This window comes from Poecile atricapillus, chromosome Z, assembly GCF_030490865.1.
Source record: "Poecile atricapillus isolate bPoeAtr1 chromosome Z, bPoeAtr1.hap1, whole genome shotgun sequence".
In the NCBI taxonomy this organism is placed as follows: Eukaryota; Metazoa; Chordata; class Aves; order Passeriformes; family Paridae; genus Poecile; species Poecile atricapillus.
In genome coordinates, this window is record NC_081289.1 from 103694706 (window position 1) to 103714238 (window position 19533).

The 19533-nt window shown below is 37.9% G+C and overlaps 1 protein-coding gene across 2 annotated transcripts; it reads left to right on the forward strand.

The window, feature by feature from the left end:
• Window positions 1-3607: 3607 nt before the first annotated feature.
• Window positions 3608-19076, forward strand: DIRAS2 (DIRAS family GTPase 2). 2 transcript variants are annotated; one of them, XM_058826144.1, is made up of 2 exons: window positions 3608-3781; window positions 16102-19076. In XM_058826144.1, the coding sequence occupies exon 2, from the start codon at window positions 16141-16143 to the stop codon at window positions 16738-16740; it is 600 nt and encodes a 199-aa protein (XP_058682127.1). In that variant the 5' UTR covers window positions 3608-3781; window positions 16102-16140; the 3' UTR covers window positions 16741-19076. The 2 variants fall into 2 exon arrangements, with proteins under 2 accessions (XP_058682127.1, XP_058682128.1); XM_058826145.1 differs by lacking the exon at window positions 3608-3781 and adding an exon at window positions 3847-3966.
• Window positions 19077-19533: the final 457 nt, after the last annotated feature.

A 19533-nucleotide genomic window follows, 5' to 3' on the forward strand; every position in this document is an offset into this window, starting at 1 on the left:
TTATGATAAGCTGTCCTGTACCTCCTGCCATATAATTACTGCACCAAATAAAGGGCATTAAATTGACAGCCTCTGCTGACAATCAGCTGTCCTGGAAAGTCACTCCTAATAATTTTTTCTGAAGACTAATTTTTCCCTGTTGAGCAAAAACTCCAGTAAATATTTCTGATGCTAAAATCTTTTGCAATGTCCTCCATACTGGTGGACAACAGATTAGCTAATTTTTTAGTACAGCTAAATAAAGTATAGGAAGATACCAAAGTATTGTCATAAATTTACAGTTTTTGCCATTTTGTAGGATGGTTAGAAGGAAGAACTAAATTTCTTTGTGACATTGCATAACTAAGACATTAACTTTCCAAACACGCAGAAGAGGGATATATATTTTAGCCGGGCTGTGGTTTAGTGAAAGCATTCCAGAGAAACAGGTTAACAGGAGGAAAACCATCCTAGAACAGAAAAAAATGAGCTTAGTCCTTGCTCTCTGCTGACTTCTCTTTGTCAAGATTTTGTTCTGCCTTGCAGAGAGAAAATTTTTCCATGTGAGCCACAGTTTTACATCGTAAACTTTTACAGGGAAACTGAAGACTTTCTCATTTTCCTATGCCATATATAGGCCATGGATTGAATTGGACTCAAAAGCTGTACTTTCAGTACTCATGCAGGTTTGTGCTAAATGTGCATTCAAGCTTTAGGCAGCTCATATTTTGCTAACTAAGCAGATCTCTTGTTCCTTAAATGCCCTTTCTAGCCTGGAAGCAGCACAGAAACCTGACAATCAGGTAGCTTGCCTAAGACTTTTCTTTGTGAGGGAGGCTTGTAAAAGAAATACTCTGGTAGAGCTTTGCGCCCTTGCCTGCCCTTTCTCTTCTGTCCAGTAAGAGATGATGCACAGTGGTATGTATTTTATAGAGTGGGGCTCTGTGGTGCCTCTGGGAGAAGGGAAGATCTTCACTGCAAACAGACCCTGTTCATTCTGCCCCACATTCACATGCATCAACACCCAGAGCAATGCAACCTCCCTGCAGCTTGGGGTGGGAAAATACCCAGCTGCACCTCTGCTGGCCTGTGTGGGACTGACCTGGCTTTAGTTCTGCGGGATTCTCTGCTGAGACCACATGTGAATAATATTATGAGGTGAGGCATGCCTGAGATTTTGGAAGTCTGTCTTGCCTGGCACACCTGAACAACGTCATTTAAAGCAGAAATGTAACAAAACCCTTGTTAAGGGTGGTAACTGCCATGTTTGTTTTTGGCAGAGATAGTCAGGGAAATCCCACACAAGAATCCTCTTCAGTGAATTATAGCATGACAATTCAGTACTGTGCTTCTGATCAGAAAAATCTCCTGGTGGTTTTGGTGGGATAGAGCCTAGGTGGAAGCTGTAGAAATGGACATTTTCTTTCTCAGTGAGGTACATATCTGCAATCTGTACATGAAAAATCTCAGTTCTTTGGACAGGTAAAGAAAGACTGAAGACAGGCTATACCCATACTTTTATTTGAAATAAATTCAGTTTTGGAAAGAATCAGCAATTTGAAAAGTATGTTTTCAAAGTCTGAATACCCATCCTGTTGGAATACGGTGCGAGAACTATATATTCCCAGATCTGTAATATGTACTGAGTGAGTGAAAGTTGTGGCAAGTCATGACTCTAAAATTCTACAGATGCTTCCACTTTTTAAAGAAAAATTGAAAGGTGTATTCACAATAAGGATGCGCTCACTGAGGACTGACATCTTCAACCTTTGAAAATTATTGAGAAGCCATATTCTTTGTAAATACAAGCGCAATTTGACTTATTAAATAAATGGGTCTGGATTCTGAACCCATGCTACTATGAGCAGAATTGGGAAAAATCACAAGCAAAATCCCTGAGCAATATTATAAATTTTATAGCTTTCCCTTTCCTGTGTTGCAGTAATTATACTATGATTTTTAAGTTATAGTGCAAGTTCCTCATTTTGAGACATTAAATAGCTAGTTCTCCACGCACACAGGATTAAGATATTGCTGAGAAGCAGTCACAAAGCCAAAGGCAGGGCTTTGCAGTCAGACTTTGGGAGCAAGCCTGCTGTGCATGTTTTGTTCCACAGTTTGCTGCCCAGGAGCCTGTGGAAACAGGGCTCAGGATTAATCTGTAGCAGAACTGCATGTTAATGCAAATTATTTCCTCAGGCCACATTTTGCAGGTCATCATGTATCCTAATACACATATACTCTGTAAGACACACACATAGAGGAGAAACATCTTCGTTTCTGTCTTCAACAAAAGCATTAACACCATAAATGAATATTTCATAGAAGCATAAAAGCAATCAAAACAAATCCATTTTTAAAAAGCAAACAAAATATATTTTAAATGACACCAAGGGTGCCATTTTTAAAATTATTGCACCAGCTGTAAGAAGCTAGCTACTCAACTGGTCAGTGACAGCAAGCATGAAAACTGAATTCTTTCCTTGCTGCTCTGACAGGTTCTGGGCGCCACCAGCCCTCAACAGGGCAGTGCTTCTGCAGATGGGCATAGAGCCCTTTTATGTCACAACTCAGCTACCTGAGTTGGCTACCTGCCAGTTGGCAGCTGGCTTAGAGGAACCATAGTCCTTCATATCCCTGCTGTTTGGTTTTGAAGGTAACATCTCAAAGATCACACAATATTCTGAGCTGGAAGGGACCCACAAGGACCATAAAGACCAACCCTTAACATATTCGTTGTGGGATTGAACCCACAGCCCTGGTGTTTAAAGCACCATACTCTAAACAGCTGAGCAAATCTCAGGGTCCACACACCTTCCCTGGGGATTCACACAGATTCGTAGAGAGACCCTGAAAGGAAGCATAAGCTTCCTTTCTGCAGTGACAGTTCAAACACCTTCAGTAGACATCACTTCTAGCCTAGAAAGGTGTTAGAAACTGCTTTAAAAATAAACAGCTGAAGGAAACTTTGGACTTTGCCATTGGATTTTTCACCAAGAAACCCCAAAACCCAAACAAGCCCACAAAAAAAACCCAACAACAAAACAAACAAACAAATGAAAAAAACACACAAAAAACTGCACACCACTCAAAGTGGAGAAAACCTCTTAATTTATATTTGTCCATAAACCTTAGCAATCCTGTTACACAGTGCTTTCAGGAAAAAGATTCTGATCTGTTTCAGATGAGTGAAATTCTGAGAGTCTATGTTGGACAAAAGCTATTTTTTAAGGCACATTTTTCTTTCTACTGTGTTTTTTGGTTGTTGTTGTTGGTTTTTTTTGTTGTTTTTTGGTTTTTTTTTTTGTGAATAAATATGAGACCTAAAGGATTAAATTTCCAAGTAATAAAAATCAGCACTGCTCCGCTGATCTGAATAGGGCTGTGCTGTTTTTTTGCCCTGGGGATTAGCTTCACCAAGGGCTTTGTAAGCTTTTTTAAGTTAAAGAGACAGGCTCGTTCTCTGTTTTAGTGCTGAAAGAAATGGAGAGTTGTGAGCGCAGATTAATGTAATCTACAGCTTTAAATGTTAAACCACAGGATGTTTGGAGGCTTTAGAGACTAATTGTAAAAATCTACTACATTGGTTGAGAAAACCAGAACATTACCGCTTCTACGCACATATACCTATACATATACATATATATATTCCACAATTATTCAGTAGGTGGCAGTTAAAAGCCTAGATGAGCTTTGCAGTCGCCATTTAGGCAGTAGCACTGGCAGGGGCTGGAGCCAGTCCGTCCGTAAGAGCAGAGAGGGGAGGGCTGCGATCCAGCCGAGAGCAGTACCCAGGAGCCAGGTACCGGGGAGCGGCGGGCGGGCAGCGGGGCACGGGCAGTGGGGCGCACCGGGAGCAAGGGGAAGCTGCAGCCCCCTGGCTTAAGGGGCTGCTTTCTGCAGGGAGCCCAGGGCAGAGAGGGGGAAGAGCTGGTGCAATGACAGGCAGAAACTGAAGAGCGTTTGAAGCTTTCTGTTCCTCTACAGGTAAATTTCTTCCCGTTGTTTTTCTGTGCTGCCTTGCACAATAGGCAAAGCTTTGCATTGAATTTAGAGGTCTTCATTTTCTTCAGCCAGAACACACAGTGCTCACTTGGGCAGAATTTCCTCTGAAGTCGATAGAGTTTTGCTTGAGTTACAACTGCAAGATATGCTCTAAGCTAAGATCTTGTGTACAGAACATGGCATGCCGTAAACTGGGGCTAGCAAGGATGCCAGATGCTGGTCATAGACACACTGGGTAGTTAACTATAATTTTTCTGTGTGCTGGGATGCTGGTAATGACCTTTTTTTTCAAGCTGTCTTTCATTAAAACTCAATGTGCTGGATTTTGCCCTAGTTTATAGCACTGCCACTGCAGTGGCTTTAGGAGAGATTAATTTTTCATTTCTTTTAAATGAAAGCTACATTTTAAGTTAACTGAAAGAAGAATACAGAAATGTGGAATATAGAAGAATACAGAAATGTGGAGTCTGAATAAAATAACACAAGGTGTTTCTTGCTCTAAGACAGATACAACTTTGCAGCATCCCACTGACAGGCAGGATTTTTTTCTTTTTTTCCTTAGATTGTCCCTCTCCCAACTGAATGAAAGAAAATAAATCACGAAAGCCCATTCTCAAGTGCCTGTGAACTGATGAATTTTAGATTTGATGGCACTTTATCCCTTGCTATCTTCCCCATGAAATGTGGAATGCTGTCTGCTGCACCACTCAGAAGGGTGAGCACAGAATGAAGCAACAAAACTGGATGCATTTTAATTTCAAAGAATTTTCTGAATAGCCTGTTCTCATGAGTACCTAGTAATTGAACTCACATATGCCTGTTTATAAATGCACAAACATAGAGCTTTGTATGCTGTGTACAGCTAGGTACACCCCTGTTCCTTTTGAGATAAACCAAGCTGATGAAACTGATTGCTGTTGTATCTTTGCCAAGCTTTACAGTTTACCATTATCTAGAATGTTTGCGGGTCTCAACATATTTAATTCAGGCTTAAAAGGCTATCTTGGCTTGCTGCTCTCCCCTTCCCTTTTTCTGACTAATGGACTTCAGTTATGCTCAGGAGCTGCTCTCTGGGGCCCTTATGTCCTTACTAAATGCAGTACTGCCCAGTTCATGCAGAATGGGTTTTGTGCCATTGTTCTGGAGCTATGAAATGTGATATTCCTCCAGGCTTTGTGCTCTCTCTCATACCACACACATTTCTGAGGCTATTGCACAAAGAACTGTACAAGCATGGGACAAGTTCAAGCACACAGCTGCTAATCAATGGTCCTGTGGATCTGGAAGAATGATTGTGATGTACAGCTATTTATCTTTATTCCTGGTAAGAGAGAGGAATGAATTGGTATAAATGAACTGTGAATACACTTAGACTGGAAGATTTCAAACCATTAGAGCAGCTAGGTTCTTAAATTACATTCTACTTGAAGTAATACATAGAAAATGTTTTAAATGCCTTTTAGTTGTAACTTGATGGAAGGGATTATGTGAAATGGTTGCCTGCAAATGCAAAGCACTGGATTTGATAATCCAGAAAGTCTCTTTCAGTACTAAGTGCCATTTTAACTTTTCTCTGGAAGTTGCCTGCACTAAAGAGTCCCTTTGCAAGTGAGTCAAGATCCTTGTAAATACAGTTTTTTCACGTATCTCACATCAGTCAGATGAAAGCATATTTCTGCTCTGTGCTGCACTATTGTTTACACCAGCAGGCTCACAAGCCCTGATGAACCTTAGGCTGAATAATATCCCTTTCTCAAAGCGCAAAGCAGAGCTCTTTGGAAGTTGATTTGACTTCAGAGGCTCCTTCTGGCCTAGTGGTCATGATTATATTACACCAGCACTGCAGTCTCTGTAGTACCAATAAAAATAGTGGACTATATATAAACTGATACTGCTGTTCCTGAAGTCATTACTAGCACTGTTTCTAGTTTCCTTTGAGGATAACCTGACAACTTTGTTTTCTGTCTTTCTCTTGTGCTAACCAACACAGCTGCCCATGTAGAGATCCAGCATCATGTGTAAAAAGTCAGACTTGAACTTTCATTGAGATAGAATATGTGATATTGCTCCCAAAATTAGATTTTTAAAATAAATATATAATAAATAATGTTCTGGTTCAAAGATGCTCCCACAGAAAGACTGCATTCAATTCTATATATTCCCTTTCTCTCTCTTTTTTTTATGTTTATAGACTTATCTTTTTTCTTCTTTTGTTTTTTTATGGTCTTGATTTTTTTCTACATTGGATTGCATTTAATTCATAGTGTTTCTCGGTAATTCTTCTGTAATACATAATAAGCATTTGAATGTTCCCTCTCCCACTCTTTAAGTGACTATCAGGACATTTGTACATGCAAGCTGAAACACTATTCGCTGTGGGACATTTCATTTGATACCTAGACTGATTACAAAATTTTGTTAATTTCCCCTTAATATTTAATATTACCAGGACTAATTGAGCAGTAATCAATATTAAATAGAGGAGGGAAAATGGCAATTTTGTAAAACATGGATGGGTATTACCAATACTAATTTCCCTTTAAAATGAGCAATTTCCAAAAATGTACCAGGAGAAAATATTTCTGGAAAATTTATTTTCCATTTGGTATTTTAACTTTAAATACAAATATTTCTGAGTATCAGCAAACAGATACTTTCACTGCATTCTTATTGTGACATTAAAATTAAAACAGACATTAAATTATCTTACCTTACTGCTGGAAAAGCTGTGAAAAAGACCCCCTGAGTGTCAATGCAGCTGTACATACTAATTGAAGCAGAACATTCACCTTTCTGAGAAAACAAATATTGATTACTTTTCAACCACAAAGTATTGACAACAGAGTAATTCTTGAGATGGGTATCAAAGAAAGACAAGAGCAAAATGTGAAAAATTGTGTGTCAAGTCTGTGACAAAAGCACTTTTGACACACTGGGGTCAGAAGCACCTCCTCCTGACAAATTAACGTTTAGCTGAATGTTAAGCTTCTCTGTCTGAGATTAAAATTAGTCTCTCTGGCTATGCAGGTCTGCAATATGCTATGGCAGGAAAATCCAGTCAGCATCAGCCTGACTGCAGGTAATGACATTGGTTTTAGTTGAATCTGAAAGGTGTCTGAAAAGTGAAGCTATGTCAACCTTTCAGTTTCCTCATTCAAAATATGTATATATTAAAGAAACCATATGAAAAGGGAAAATCCATTCCTAGACTGAAGTTGTTTCCTTCCCAAAATACCCAGTAGTTCTTACTTAAAGCTAATCTGAAGCAAAGAAAAGATCACTTGTCCTTTTTTACTGATACTTGTTTATTTTTTATTCTTCCCTGAAAATTTAAACTGACAACTTTTATCTCTTCTGAAAGATTAAATTATTTAAATCATCAAATATTAGCTACTATCAGTAGCTAAAGTATTGTAGTTAACACAAATAAATAACATTATCACGAATCTAGAAATAAACTACTCTTATGGCTAAACATACCTGTATTACTTCAGAATTTAAAGTGTTGCAAGTTGGGGTACTGAACATTTATAAACTATCAGAAAGCTGCTGTTACTATATTGTTCGTCACAGTTATAATTTAATTGCTGGTTTTCAAAATACTCTCATCTGCAGAAAAATTCCAGTGGAAGAACGGGCTTCTTCCTAGTGCCTGGAAGCATATCTACAACCATATTACATTGTTTAATTAATTATCAGAGATCATTTTGGGTCCTGAAACCCACTGCATTCAGCTATTCCCAAAGTATTGCCCAACAAACCAGTGGCAAAATGTTCTGTTTAAGCCATTGTTTTGAATTAGATATTATTTGGGCTGTGAAAGGGCATCAGAAATAGTCCAGTGGTCAGGATAGTAGTCCAGCTATCCTTCCCAGCCAGGCAAGGAAAATTAATGACAGGAATTATAGCATAAAAAGAAGTCACAAGCACTTAACCTTTAATAGTTTTGCTTCTTCAGAAGATTTACATAAGTAGTCTCAAATTAGCATTATGGAACTGAGAATTACAGTGAAAGGCAAAATGGCCACCAGTCTTCCAAGTTTCCTCAGCTGAATGGATAAGAGGCTTTCGTGAATGTAATATTTTTCTGTGTAAATATACATATTTATATGGAAATAGCTCATTGTTTATGCTGGGATTTTTATCTCACAATAGTGGGATTTATGAATCTCACAATATATAGAATAATTGACAACTTCTAAAGTAAAATGATTGCTTGGGAAATGTTCTTTCTTGCCTTGGGGTTGGTTTTCTTTTTTTGAGCACTTTGTACTTTTCCATTCAGGAAAACTTAAAAAAACATACCATTATCCATAAGGCAGAACCAATTTTTTCCAGTGTACAGCTGGAGAAGCAGAAGTTCACTACAATATGTAAAGTCATTGCTCAATACCAAGAAATGATTCTACTATTAGAAACCAGAGGGGCTGAAAATTCATACTGAGTTTCTGATCCTCCATTTGCAGGAGAGACAAGTTCTGGTTTATAATCATACTGCTCTGTCCAATGGCTTTATATCTTACTTGTTGAAAGGCACACATACAATGTTCATGTATGAACACTGAACATTGAAAGGCACATGTACAATGTAGATCTTTCTATCTTTACTTGGGTAAGTTAAACCTATTGAAAATTGAGGAAAAACTGCTGTATTTGGTTAGTTAAGTTGGGAAGAAAACTTAAAAAAATTAGTTCCAAAGGGAGCTGAATACAATGCTGCTGTTTTGACATTTTTATTTCTATGTGTGCTTTAGTGAATACCTAACTACACGTATGGAAAGTCTTCCGAGTAATTTCTCTGAATTTTGATGTTAAGCACTTAGAGATTAAAACACTGGTTTACCAAAATACTCAAATAGATAAATCAATGAAGTATCTAACATACATAAAGCAAAGCCTGAATTTAGACAGGAACTGTCATGAAATTCTCCCTTTTAAATTTTAAGATGAGCTAAGCCACTAAATAGGTAGCAACAAGCAGTAGAACACCTGTCCACCCTGGATAAGCTTAGCTTAATATTTCTGTTTCTGCACAAAGGGTTTTTTTCATGGATAAGTGCATTCACCTGTCCATCCTGGATAAATTTAGCACAACATTTCTGAGGCTGAATGAAAGTAAGGTGGGTTTTTTTCAAATGATAAGTGTGTTCAATGAAGCTGAATCTTGCTTTACAGTAATGGTTCATTAGTACATATCTGTTACTAAAGGGTTAGTTCTGAAAGCTCTCAGGCAACAACAGAGCAAACAATTTCAGTGTGTCCCTATGTGTATCTTTGTTGGATCAGATCTAGTATTTTCTGCAGATGAACCCTCATCAGGGAAGGGAATCAATAGCTGCTTCTGCGTCATTCATTCTTCTGCCACCGTCCTGCCATCTTCAACAAGTAATGCCACTTTAGTTAAGCTAGTTCCAAAAACCCATGCCATCTGTTGTTCCTACAGGAAATATTGTCTGTTTGTCTATTTGTTTCCTCTTTTTTTCCAGTTCTTTCCTGCCTAGCGGAACTCTTTCTGCCACAACATCCACTGGCCGTATGTTAGCCAAAGAACTAGTAAAGATTTTCTTACAGTGACAACTATGCATGTGGGATTTCTTTCTTTTACCAAGGGTTCCATAGGTTTTCCAACAATTTTGAAAAGGCATTGTTTTGGGAATGAGATTTTCAACGTAAGTGTGACAACAATATGACAATTTGCTAAAGCAGAGCACAACACCTGTGACTACAGGACAGCATGGAGGTGGGATTCTATCTCTTTTATATGCAGATGCTCTCAAGACAATAGTCTCCTGTAAATATAGAAAAAAAAAACCAAAAAACAACCTGAAAAAAATTTATCTGAAAGTCTCCTGTCCTTTCTATTTCTCTTCTGTGTTAGGCCAGGAGCATGAAGGAAACCCACAAAACCTCTTAGGGAAATCTGTGAAAGGCTTTGGAGCATTAATTTCAGTTTAAAGATTCTAAATTATGAATTTTCCATGCAAATTCATACATTTTCAGCATTGTAGAGAACCTAGCTCTAAAATGAAATCTGTTTCGGTTTAAACAAATTGAATATTTAGTCTGAATTTTTGCTTTCTATGAGTGCATTGAATAAGAAAAATGTCTGATTTTGTCCCTTACTTTCAGATAATCAAGCAAATTTTACAATAAGGACAATGTGTTAGAATAAAAGCAGATTTATTACACAGTACTTATTTTCTGCACAAGATGCCATTTTCTAAGGAAATCACTCTGGTCATCTTTCTATAGCTGGAAAGAAAAGCTATAAATGCTTTTCTCTCCAACTGCAGTTGAGAAAAACATAAATAAAAAGTGCTACTGCATTTATGCAGTGAAAAAAAAAAATCATGATTTAGACTAGCTGATCATCAAGAAGCAGACTTTCAAAGAACATTTTGTTCCACATGAGAATAAAAAAGTTCTTTCCATGTGGATTAGAACCTCATATTGTAGGAAAAAGCTGTTTTTACAGTTATCATTTGGTCTCCAAATGTGTCCAACTTTCCACTGTCTTGAAAAGACCAAAGAATACAAGCAAAAAAATAGACTGAAAAAGCGATTCTTATATTAAAAAATGAAGGCATTGGAAGTAGGAAAGTCCCCATTCCTAAAGTACATATTCATTAGCAGATAAAGTGAAAACACTCCCTGAGAAGAGCCTCTTTATATGCACAAGAAAAGGTTCCTTGCAGAGCTCTCTTTCCCTCTTTTATATAAATAATCTGACCTTTTCACCTTTGGTATTGGGAAATGGACATTAATCTTACAGCTATGTTGAAATCCATCTTATCTATAGCTACATTCTTCACCTTGCACCTTGTATCCTTATATAGTGGTGTCATCACTGGATAGCCTCATGGACTGTAAATTTAAATGAACTAAATGAATTGCCTGCACTTTATTGGTTTTTCATAATAACAATATAAACAGACACATCGCCTTAGAGCTTGAAAAAAAAAAGAAATTGAAAGAAAAAATATCCATGACTGACATTAGATGGTTTTATACCTCAGGGGGGAAAAAAAAAATCAGGAAATTAATACACAGCATCTGACAATTGCTGAATTTCGTATCAGACTGACATCTCACTAGGACATCATAAGACCTCAAGAACTGGATCAGTTAAGATGCAATCATAGCCTCTGACTCCAGAAAGCAAAGGTAACATCACCCTGTAAAACTGTAAAATTAATGCTACACTGAAAGATACAGTTTAGTAAAAAAGTGTCAACCAAACTTACAATTTGTGATATTTCCTGGTAGTCTAGCAGTGGAAACATGGTGAAAATCTTTTGCAACAAAACCAAGACTGGGAACATTGGAGATAGGTTGATTTTTTTCTGTGCTTATTTTCAAGCATAAACTCAAAGATTTCACCAGCTGTGAGAGTCTAATCTCATATTGCTCTAAGGATAGATATTCAAGTAGATTAGTTTTCAGAAGTTATTTTTCTGCCTTCCTGTACCTTTCTGCCTGTTATTGCATATGCTATACGGAGCTTAAATACAAACAGGACAGGCAAGTCATAAATATGAAAAGAAAAGTTAGTATATAAAAACCCAATTGATGGTAAGAGAGAACTGTGGAGATCCAGTGGCCAAGTACAAGATCAGTGACATTGATTTAGTAATATTAGGTATTTCAACTATCTAGAATGTAATTTGTAACAAGAGGTTACTTTAAACATCTAAAATGCATGTTTTTCCCACTATGTTATAAAATAAGTTATTTTGTGTAATAATTACTCAGACTTTGAACTGTATCCTTCTGTCAGAAAAATATTTCAGTTCTTTCACCTGGCATATCAGAAATCTCTAGGGAAAGCGTGAAGACTAACATAAAGGTTTGCAGTTGAGTTTGACCTGGAGGCAGTGGTTTGCCCCGGTAAATAGCCCATCAAGCTCACCTGCAGCAGCTGAACTAGAGAAGCTCCAGCCTTGTGCTAGCAGAGTATCTGCAGAAAACCTATCTAAGTCAGCAGAGGTACAGACTCACTGTTTTGCTGGGCTTTGTAACCAGACAATTCAAAATGAAAGGTATGAAAATTGTTTTGGCTTTTCCAGTAAGGATAGTGTTGATAAACTGACACTTTAGAGTATGATAGCAAGTTTTCACTGATGTAGTTTGTGAAATTTGCAAAGGCAGCAAATGAGGCTTCATTGCAGAAAAAGTCCATCCTAACATGTAAAGAGCAACTCTTTTTTTCTTTGTAGATTAAGAAGGACTGGTTTTCTGAATCAGAAATGATCTTATACATCTGAAAAGTCAGACTTCTATCTAGTTAATTTTTTCCATACTCTCACTGGCCATAATGCCACAAGCTGATGAAATAATGCCATACTTTATTTTGCCCTCCTGTGTGTTTCAGTTAAGACATTTTAAGACAAAGAAACATCAGTAAGGTAACAGGGTGGTTTGAAAAGCATTAACAAATGAACACTTGTGTGCAAGCGCACCACATTCATATAGAATGATTGCAGGAGATTGTGTGACCAGATCCACACAGAGAACACAATGGGGAATCCTTTCTCCAGTATGATTGTAAAGGCTTGCATTAGCTGTTTGTTTGTTTGGTTTGTTTCTTTTGGTTCCTGAGCAGGACAAATTTAGAAAAATCTGTAATTTTTATTTTGGCAAAACTGAGGATCTTTAGGACTGAGAGACCAAATAGCAACTGAGGTTGCTGCTCCTTTGCAGTCGCCCAGGCTGGAGAGAAACAGCTCTGTAGAGAAGGTCCTGGGGCAGTCACCCGGTGATGTTCAGCTGCAGCAAAGCCCCCGGTGCCCCGGTCTGTGTGAACAGGAGCATGGCCAGCCGGCCGCGGGAGGTGATAATCCCCCTGTGCTCAGCACTCACGGCACAGCAGCAATGCCGTTCGTCCGGTCTGGGCAGCCCCAGCTGGGGAAACTCATCGATAAACTGGAGCAAGTGCAGATGAGGGCACCGAGGTGCCCAAAGCTGCGGCGCTGCCCTGCTCTGCAGGCAGAGGGACCAGGGCCAGTCAGCCTGGGAAAGGCAGAGGTCGAGGGACAGCAAAATGTAGCCCTCAACACCTACAGGAAAGCCATCAAAAAGGTGCAGTTACACTCTTCACAGTAGATGCTGGGAGGAGAGACAGCAAGTATGAGCTGAGAGAGTACTTTAGATTAGGTATAAGAGGAAAAAAATCATCCTGATGGTAATTTTGCATTGGAGTATGTTTCCCAGAAAGACTGTGGGAAAGATTGGGGCTTTTCACATCTGTACAGGACAAAATAATCTCCTCTGGTGTCATGGCTGACCCAGCTGTGATAAACAGTCTGGACCAGAAATTTACTCAAGTCGCTTCCAGCTGGAATTATCCTTTGATACTATGGTAATTTCTAAAAAATATCTGCAAAATCTCCCTATAAAATTAGTCTGCTATTCTTACCACTGTGAAATTTTCCTATTGTCTGATGTGAATCTCTTCTACAATTCTAGCACATAAGCTCCATTTTTTTCCACTATGCTCTCTATCTTTGCAACAACTTGCTATGTTTTGAAGACTGTTACCATGCTAATTCAGGACCGCTTAGAATTTTTCTATGTGTGTAATACTTCAGGCCATTAAGTGCCCCATTTCAATTTGTTCTATCTTTTGGGCTACCATGTGTGTCAGTTTTCTTGGAGATTTCTGAGTATGTTTAGAGTATGCAGTGTAATAGAGCAGGATTGCACTCAGCTAGCTTTTAAATTTTTCTCTAGTCCATATTTCACTGATTTTCTTTGTAAAAGTTTTCACAGTGCATTTTTTCTCCTAGTCCTGTAGTTCCTAGGCTACATATAATATGATTGTGCAATGCTTAAGCTGCTTCTGAAGTGAAACTCACAGATTTTGCTCTCTTGCCTTTTTACTTACAAGAAATGATTAAACTATAATTATTATGGTAACTCATTCTGTGCATCCATCCACAACTGTAAGCCCTATGACTGTTCCAAATTTGCATGTCTGCAGCTCTTACGTACAAGTTTATTCTCGGTGGAACAGCATTAAGCTAGTTTCTTCCTTCTCCTCACTTTTTTTCCAGCTACATTTTTTCCTTTCTTTTTTAACATCATGAACTGCTCACTCATTTTCTTTGTTCCTCAGAAGGTTTTACCTCTTCTATAAACACAAACATGAGCATTTTTTCTGAGGCTACTTTTTCTTTCCATTCCTTGAATTCTGCTGTCAGAAAAACAATTTTACTTCAGTGCCTCAAGATGAATGCTCTTATTTATCAATCTTTTCTATATTTAAACAAGCCTCTTAGAGTGACAGTGAATGTAGCACAGGAGAGATTGAAGGGGTAAAGTTGCCTTCGGCCTGAAGCCAGGCTGCATAAACAGAGCTGTGGCAGCTTAGCACTTTGCCTTGGGATCAGCATCCCCAGTTGCACTAGTTATTCTGCCTATGGTATGGCAGATGAGGAAGTACAACTCTTTCATCCAACATATTATGTAAGGACAGATGTTTTCAGCTTACTCAGACATTAGAATTAGGACCCTATAGGATGCCCTGTACAAGAAAGATAGCAACATCAGGATATGAACAAGAAATTGAAGACATTAGTGCGGCATGTGTTGCCGTAGCTGAAGACTAACCGGCATAAAGAACAGCACCAAAATGTGGAAACAGAAAATTTGGCATGAACTTGCAACTGGAATAAGGGCATGGGGGGTCCTAAAGTCTAAGGACCTCTAAAGTCCTTAGATCCAGACCTCTAAAGCATCAATATTGCCCTGCTGCTGGACAGGTAAAACGTAACTTAAAATCCCCCCCTGCAATGCAGTCACTCCTCCCGCTGCATTGAAGCAATAGCTTGGAGGCTTTCTTTCAAAAGAGAAGAAATTCTTTGGGTTGTTCAGGATTTACTGCTACCCAGGCAAAATTACAACAGGCAAATTTAATCATGTGGTGCCATTAAGGCACTTGGGCAAAGTTCCCTATAAAACCTGCCCATTTTCTTCAGAACAAGTACAGATGCAGCAAAATTTGCAGTTTTTTCCACACATACCCCTTATATATATATACTGTTTTGGTCTGAAAAGTCACAATACCCAATGTTTACTTCAATTTTTAGGGTTCTTTTTACTAATCTCACTAAATATAAAAAGAGTTGTATGTACTGTGTGCCTATTGAGGTGTTATTGATGAGAGGACAAATTAATCTTCATTTTATTTCAGTTAATTCTAAAACATCTACATCTTGTAAACATGTGAAAATTTTACCATTTCTGTTATTTAACAATTATTTTAATATTTGTGGTCCTACTACATACAGATGGGTTTTGTCAAGGGGAACTTACTGCAGGAATCACAGAATTTTGTGACATTTGACTTATGCCATTGCCAACCTTGGAAATACAAGCCACTAAATTGTTATGAATACATCTGCAGAACCTCTCTGATAAGTATAGCCAGTCTCGTGCCAAATATCATCTGCTGCAAGATAAATGTTGGAATAAAAAGGCAGACTGAATGTGAGCAATTTGAATTTATCAAAATGTACTCTTTAGCCTGAAATGCCAGTGCCAAACCACACTGAAGTGGGACACACAGTCCCATGGAGCTAAAACCCAAAGCTCAGTAAATGCTGAATAATCTACAAATATATCTTAGTGGTCACTCAGAACTGTAGTCCAGTCATAGTAGAGATAAATTCCTTAACTACTGAAGAGCTGGAATATTCAGAGTAATTGACTATCATGCACCTGTGAAGTGATCAGTTTCAACTATTATCTTAGATCTATTTTTGATATAGAACAATAATTCCCTTTCTACAATTTGTTCAGGTCAAGGTCTTGTTGAAATTCCCAGATGGAACTTAGTTCTGTGAATATTAGTCCAGTAGGAAGAATACTGAAACACATGATGTTAATTAAAAATCAGTTACAAAGTGACAAAGATGGTATTTTGCTACTAGTCCAGACTGGTTTGAAAACCCCAATTCACCACTAAAATAAGTTGTTCTGTAACATCTTGCAAGACTTCTTAAATTACTACAAGTAGTATGCCATCACTTACATTTATTTCTCTTGTTGGGAAAGATATCACAGCACTCTACACATGTACCTCTACTATCTCCTTGTTTTTGTTGTTTTCTCTCCTAGGTTTTCTCCCCTATCTGAGCAAGTGAAACACTGAGAAACATGCCTGAGCAAAGCAATGATTATAGGGTAGTTGTGTTTGGAGCTGGAGGAGTGGGGAAAAGTTCTTTGGTCTTGAGATTTGTGAAGGGCACTTTCAGAGAGAGCTACATCCCTACCATTGAAGACACCTATCGGCAGGTGATCAGCTGTGATAAGAGCATATGCACTTTGCAGATAACTGACACCACAGGGAGCCATCAATTTCCAGCCATGCAACGTCTCTCTATTTCTAAAGGACATGCTTTTATTCTGGTTTACTCTATCACCAGCCGACAGTCCTTGGAGGAACTCAAGCCAATCTACGAACAAATATGTCAGATTAAAGGAGACATAGAAAACATTCCAATAATGCTGGTGGGGAATAAAAATGATGAGAACCAAAATCGAGAGGTAGAAAGCAGTGAAGGAGAAGCCATGGCTAAGAAGTGGAAATGTGCCTTCATGGAGACCTCTGCCAAGACAAACCACAATGTGAAAGAGTTATTTCAAGAGTTGCTAAACCTGGAGAAACGCAGGACTGTGAGTTTGCAAATTGATGGCAAAAAAAGCAAGCAACAGAAAAGGAAGGAGAAGCTGAAAGGAAAATGTGTGGTGATGTGAAATTGCACTGTCAGAAATCAGCTGTGAAGTCTCATCTGACACTACGCATGTAAAACCCATAGACAGCAAACAACCATGCAAGATCCTATTTCTTAATACCTGTTTTAAAAGAAATATTTGGAAATTGAAAAAAATTAGGTACTGTGATTGCTATGAAAAAAACTGAAAAATAAAAATGTATGTACTCTCACAATTAATTTAAGTAAATCAGGAAGAAAACAAAAGATGTCCCAGAAGACCTTATTTTGTAATTAACAAAAAATAGAAGAATTTTCATCATTTACATAATATGAAAGATCTGGAAAATCAACTTAATATTATCTGCATTTGCATATAATTGCAAGAGAAAGCAGTGCATAATATCAGAAGAAAAACAAAGAAATGGTTGTGAAGAAGCCTAGAACATAGAATTGCATGCTGGATGGTGTTAATCATTTCCTTCAAGAATGCTGAGGATGAACAATTCTATGCCATATCATTACTGACTGGTAGGAGAGTGTGCATAAGACAGCCTTGGATCACCTGAATAAATGAACTCTTGCACAGTTACAGGAAGTGTGGGGATAGCAGTTCAAAGGAAAAGATGTTGCCTCTATCCCCCCAGCATGATACTACTTTCTCGTGTGATGCAGTATTTTAACTTAAGGTTAAGTGGAAAAGCCAATCCCTGTGAGAGAGTTGGAGATCATCTTTTCTGAGCTCATTGCTTCAAGAATGACCTGAGTTTCTGCCCCATATATATTTCAGAACAGACATTTGTTTGCGAAGACTGCCAGATGGAATGGTGTACGTATAAAACCAGAAAGCTTCTCCGGCGAGAACTGACGGGGAAGTTCCCTACAAAAGCCTCTGTGGGAGAGACTCAGTTCTAATGCTGCTGCTGGTTAACTGAACACGTGGTGTGGTTAGTGAATGAATGGAATGTCTTTTGAACTGTTGGTACCCTTGGAGAGGGGTTGGCATAATATACAAATTATCAGACTAGCTGAGTGATGCTTCTTTACATTACTTTATTGGAAGGGTTTATGTTCATGCCCTATGAGATCTTTTGCCTTTGTATTGTCTGAAGTATTTTATATTTGCCATTTAAACTCATGATTTGAACTGCTGTGACTATTTATAGAACCAAATATATGTCTGAAGTTAGTGCCCATAGTCTCTAAAAGGATTTTTGGGGGTAAATGCTACAGGATCTGGCATATTAAGAGTTGCAGTCAGGATTGTGCTGTAGTGCAATACAAAGTTCAGAACAGAAAACACATTATCTAAAACATCCTGTCAGGGGAAACTGCTCTTCTCAAAACCTTTGAAAGGGGAAAAACACTAAAAATTGTGAGTTTTCCTGGATGTCTCTCCAAAGCTTTTGAAAAAACTAATGTGAATGACTGAAGTAAGTGTCCTAATGATGACAAAGGCCATCTAAGATAAAATAAGCACATACAATTTTTAAATGACACACTAAAATTGTGTGAGTCACAATTTGTACCTTAGGAACTGCTTTGAACCAATAAAAAGGGCCTACCATATTTTTAGTAAATGTTTGTGTCAAGAAACATGGCAAAATGAAGTCGAATACTAATATTATTAGCCTGCATGCTAGTGCATTATAAATATATTCCAGGGGATGCTCAAATGCAGTGGTTGCATTAAAAATTGTTACCTTGTTCCTTTCAGAGTTATTGCTTGCTTTCCTTCCACCTTTCTAACAAATGTGCAGATATTTCAGAGGTAGAGTAATAGCATACACAAGAATTGCTACTAGAAAGGAGCACAACTTCTGTCATTCAGTCCGAAGAAATTCTGGCAACAGTAGAATCAAGTGTGAAATTCCTACTGATTTCACAGACAATTTTTTTTTGGTGTTTATTTCATTGCATTGAGAAAACTGGAAAGAGCATGGAAAAAGCTAATGCTCTTCATAAACAGTAAATTGCAGGCTCTTAAACAACACTCTTTCTTCATAAATCTCAAAGCACTTTGCAAAAATGACAACATTATTTTCTTAACTTCTCAGGTGGTGAAAGTGAGGCACAGAGGGAGGTAACAACTGCACATAGATTGTCCAGCAGGATAGTGACAGACCCAGGAACAAAAGTGGATCTCCTCTGTCACAGTCCAGTGCTCATTCTGTGTTTTGTCAGACTGTCTCTTCACATTCTTAAATAGTTCCTGAAACACAAAAAAGAAGCCTGGTTTGACCTATCCAGCCAAGTGCATCTTTCTTGACAGTCTGTCAATAGATCAAAAAGTATTTCCAGATCAGGGATGCAAAACACTTAAAAGCACTATGTTTAGTAAGACTTTTATAAATGTTTATACGTTTAATCTGTTTGTAAGAAAATTTGCTGATGATACTCAATGTCACAGCAATGGATTCCATTGATGAAGCTGTAAAATCAGAAAAATGATCAACATTAAGGCATAATGGGTCACATACAGAGGTCAAAAGTAGAGAGGTTGTCCTCAGATGCTAACACACCAGTGCCAAAGGTCATCATTTGTGGCACATGCCTTAGCAGCCAGCATAAAATTATGAAAGAATCTCAAAGAGAAAAATAAAAGCTATATATAGAACCTTTTAACATTATTGCTTGAACTATTTACATAGGGGGAAATATTTACATAGTAAAATATCTTGCAGAAGTACAATATAGGGGATCTGAATTACTTAAAATGTACTGACTGCAAAGATATTACAGGCTGAAATTTAGCCCTGGACTTTTTTTTTGAATGTGCCTCATAGCAAGAATAGAATAATTGTATAGCAAAGATGGAAATTAAACAAGTAGCTGC

Bases quoted from the DNA above. Each gene is read 5' to 3' on its own strand.
- DIRAS2 (XM_058826144.1), top strand. From the start codon at position 16,141: ATGCCTGAGCAAAGCAATGATTATAGGGTAGTTGTGTTTGGAGCTGGA.